At 33.1% G+C, this 3,590-nt stretch overlaps 1 protein-coding gene across 1 annotated transcript in view; it reads left to right on the forward strand.

The window, feature by feature from the left end:
* The window catches only part of LOC106941163 (T-cell surface antigen CD2-like), a 7,457-nt gene extending 4,113 nt beyond the window's left edge, over window positions 1-3,344 (forward strand). Inside the window, exons 2-6 of the mRNA XM_015024107.1 lie at window positions 802-859; window positions 1,208-1,519; window positions 1,715-1,972; window positions 2,607-2,732; window positions 2,878-3,344. Coding sequence (XP_014879593.1) covers window positions 805-859; window positions 1,208-1,519; window positions 1,715-1,972; window positions 2,607-2,732; window positions 2,878-2,948 — 822 coding nt within the window. The 5' untranslated portion in view covers window positions 802-804 and the 3' untranslated portion in view covers window positions 2,949-3,344. The remainder of the gene's footprint in view (window positions 1-801; window positions 860-1,207; window positions 1,520-1,714; window positions 1,973-2,606; window positions 2,733-2,877) is intronic.
* The last annotated feature ends 246 nt before the right edge of the window (window positions 3,345-3,590 follow it).

Below are 3,590 nucleotides of genomic sequence, written 5' to 3' on the forward strand. Positions count from 1 at the left end.
GATTAAAAAAGGAGAGAAAACTTTTGTTCATCTTCACTAAACCAGATGTGGGTCGATTTGCTGAAAACTGTGTTGAAGTTGAAATGGTGATAATTCAATATATTTTGATACAAAAAGAAACGAAATGTAGTCATCCACAAAATTATTCAAGCAAGAGTAAATATTAAAAAGCAACTTAAGTACAGAGAACTTTGATCAGATTTAATTTGTGGACATGATGTAATTATACAAACAAAATATGAAATTATGCGCAGGTGCAAGAATTAAAAACAAAAACTTGAAGAAATAAATCCCATAATCGCAAGAATAATACATTTGTGCAGAATAAACTTATTTTCTAATATCATTTTCTCCAATAAAAACATTTTTTAAGTAATGTGTAAATGATAGAATGATGCCGCGTGCTTCATCAGAAGCGCCACAGGATGATTTACGTCTTAACTAATTTCACAAGATTTCTCCATGAAGTCATTGTATTTCAAATGATCCAAAATGTTTATCGAAAAGCTTCCAAAGTGATAACATCACCTTGGTTTTATGAAAACGACTAGGCACATCATTCTTACATCCCATGTCTATTCTTAGTCCATGAAAACTTCTGAATTTGAGTTTTAAAAATATATTTTGAAGGATTTTCTAAATGTGTCTCTAATTTGGTATTTAAGGAAACAAAATAATGTTGATGATTCCACCTGAACTAATATGGTAACAAATTAATCTGTTTAAATGTCAGTGGTTTGTATTTGGATAAAAAACATGTTATCTATAATTATTTGATCATAATTTTTCTTGTCTTCACAGAAAATGATTTTCATCTACATGATGATGACATTTCTGGCTCCAGTGATCTTAGCAACAGGTACATTTAACTCAATTAATCAAGTTATTATTACTATTATTATTATTATTATTATTATTATTATTATTATTATTATTATTATTATTATTATTCAAACTAGATCATTTAAAACTGAACCAAGATATTTTAAAAATTTACTTTGAGGGATCTTATTTTCTTATCCTACTGATATTATTTGTTGTTAAATATTATTTGGCAATAGTTGTATTTATATATTAAATATTTAATAATGTCAGTTGATTGCCCTAGCAATAGATCTTTTTGCATTTAAAAAACATCAGTGACAATAAAGACATTTCAATGTTTTTCTTGTAACTTTGTGATTTGCTTGTTTTTAATCTTTTTTAGGGATATTGGCATGTGATATAACGCAGTGTGATGACGAATGTCAGTGTTATGGAACAACTGGAGAACCTCTGATATTTTACCTTCCAATTCATGAACAGATTAAGTTGAAAAAAAATAAAACTACACTTTTTAAGTGTGTAAACGCATGTAAGGAAGAAAATTCAAACTACATTAAGTCCTGCAAATTCGTCATAAATGGAACCCTGAAGTGTGAGCACACCACAGAGAACGACTCTGGAGTTTATCAGCTGGAGCTATATGATCAGAAGGGTAAAAATATCAAGCAAGTCAACATCAATCTTCAGATTATAGGTAGGAACATTATTATTAGTTTTGTGCTGTGCATAACTTATTTTATCTTCAAAGGTATATAAATGCATTTCATTAGAATGATTGTGTTTTACAGTTTAACCCATGGAATATTAAATAATGCAGGAAAATAATTACTTTTCTTAAATGATGCACAGAAAAACAAAGTTAACAATCTTAACTGTGTTTGTCTTTCAGCTCCAGTTTCACAACCTGCCATGTTTCAGAAATGTTGGTCACCAGAGCAGAGGACAGTCAGCTGCTCAGCAGAGGGAGAACACACACACTTCTCTTTTTCTCTGGATAATAATCCGTTACTACACACTAAACCTACCAGTGAAAATAATGGAAGTGTCACCATCAGTTTAAATGGTCAACTGCAAGGAAACCTGGAGTGTAAAGTTCAGAACAAGGTCAGCAGTAAACAGATCATCGTCCATCTTTCAAGTTGTGAAGGTAATGTGTTTTATTCTTATATTTAGTTTGATTACTTTCCATTTTGTTTCCATTTTATTTAAGGGGGCAGTGTATGTTTGAGAAATCCTTTAATCTCCATGGGAACCATTCAGCTTCACAATGCTTTCGAAGTGCAGCTCCTTTGCAGAGTTGCAGTTTCCAAGAGTCAGAGCTTCCTCCTCCACTCAGCTCCTTCAGACTAGCCAGCAGCAATTAGCAAAAACCTGGATAAACTGCGCTTTTTCAGAGCTCATTATAGGAGCTTCTTCTCAGTGCAGTGCTGGTAAAAATGTTGTGAAAGGGTTAATAGAGGAGCCATGTTGTGATGACTTCCTGAACAGGCCGAGCTTTAGAAAGAGTATAAGATTCTTAAAGAGACAGAGGCCCAATTACAAGGAGTTAAATTACAAAGTTTAACTCCTTTGTAATATACTTTGAAGTTATATTTGATATACACAGCACATTTTACAACTAAGGAACTTTTAAAATACATAATATTTTCCCTTTAATTATTTCCACAAATTGTGCAATTTTTCCAAATAAAATGCTCTTCATAATTTATTCTACAATTTCCATAAAAAAGTCTTCATGGTAGATAAATATTTCTCATGACTTGATGTCTGTTTTTATCTAGAAACACGTTTTCCAGCTGTGATCGTCTTAGCAAGTGCAACCGTTCTGCTTCTTCTTTTGGTTTTGTTTCTTGGTATCAAACTGTTTAAAGTGAAAATAAGAAGAAGCCCCACAACTACCACAGAAGGTGAGAAAATAACATCACTGAAATCTTTTTTATCCTGAACAGCATTAATAGTAATGGACATGGACTGACATGGTTTTATTGAATAACCTTAATATTTTAAATCAATATTAAACTTGGCCCTCATTCCTTATTTTGCTTCTTTTAGGTGATGCTGAGGAGAAAATAGTTTACTCAGATGTCAGAGTTATTCGGGATGCCAGAAAGAGGGATGGTTAGGATGCTGCTGACCAGAGCGGAGAAGGAATGGATAAATGTCACCTGTGAACATGAAGCCTTTCATTTCAAGCTCTAACATGGAAACTGTTCATTAACAGATCTACAAAGAAATGAAATACCTTTCAAAAACAATTAAAAGTCCATTGTTTCAAAAAAGTTACATACTGCAGCTTTAACTAGACAATATTCTGGGTTGTTGTACTTTTGTGTGTTGACAAATCTGTTAATGTTTCCCAAAATGCACTGCGCAGTATGTATAGGTTGTGAAAACTTCCCATTTATATTTTAACACAAATCTTCACTTCCTCACTAGCTATATGCAGTGACTTTCTTAAAGTATTGCTGACTCTGTAAATCCACTTACATGATTTAACAAGATAAACGACTCTGCTTTCATTCTTTGTACAAAAGGGTTTTTAATAATACACTGTAGTTCATCTTTTTAAATCGTGGAAGTCAGAGGTTCCCAAACTGTGGGGCGCGCCCCCTACGGGGGGCGCCGTGCCATTGCAGGGGGGGCGCAGGGTCTGGATGAAAAAACAAAAAAACAAAAACAAACAAACCCTGAACGCTGTATGCGCTGGATTTTTACCTTAGAATGGCCAACTCTCTGTTATTCCTCTGTCTATTTGATACAGTAGG

The sequence above is a fragment of the Poecilia latipinna genome, unplaced genomic scaffold (genome assembly GCF_001443285.1).
Source record: "Poecilia latipinna isolate Pla-1442-1.1 unplaced genomic scaffold, P_latipinna-1.0 Scaffold3524, whole genome shotgun sequence".
Taxonomy (NCBI): domain Eukaryota; kingdom Metazoa; phylum Chordata; class Actinopteri; order Cyprinodontiformes; family Poeciliidae; genus Poecilia; species Poecilia latipinna.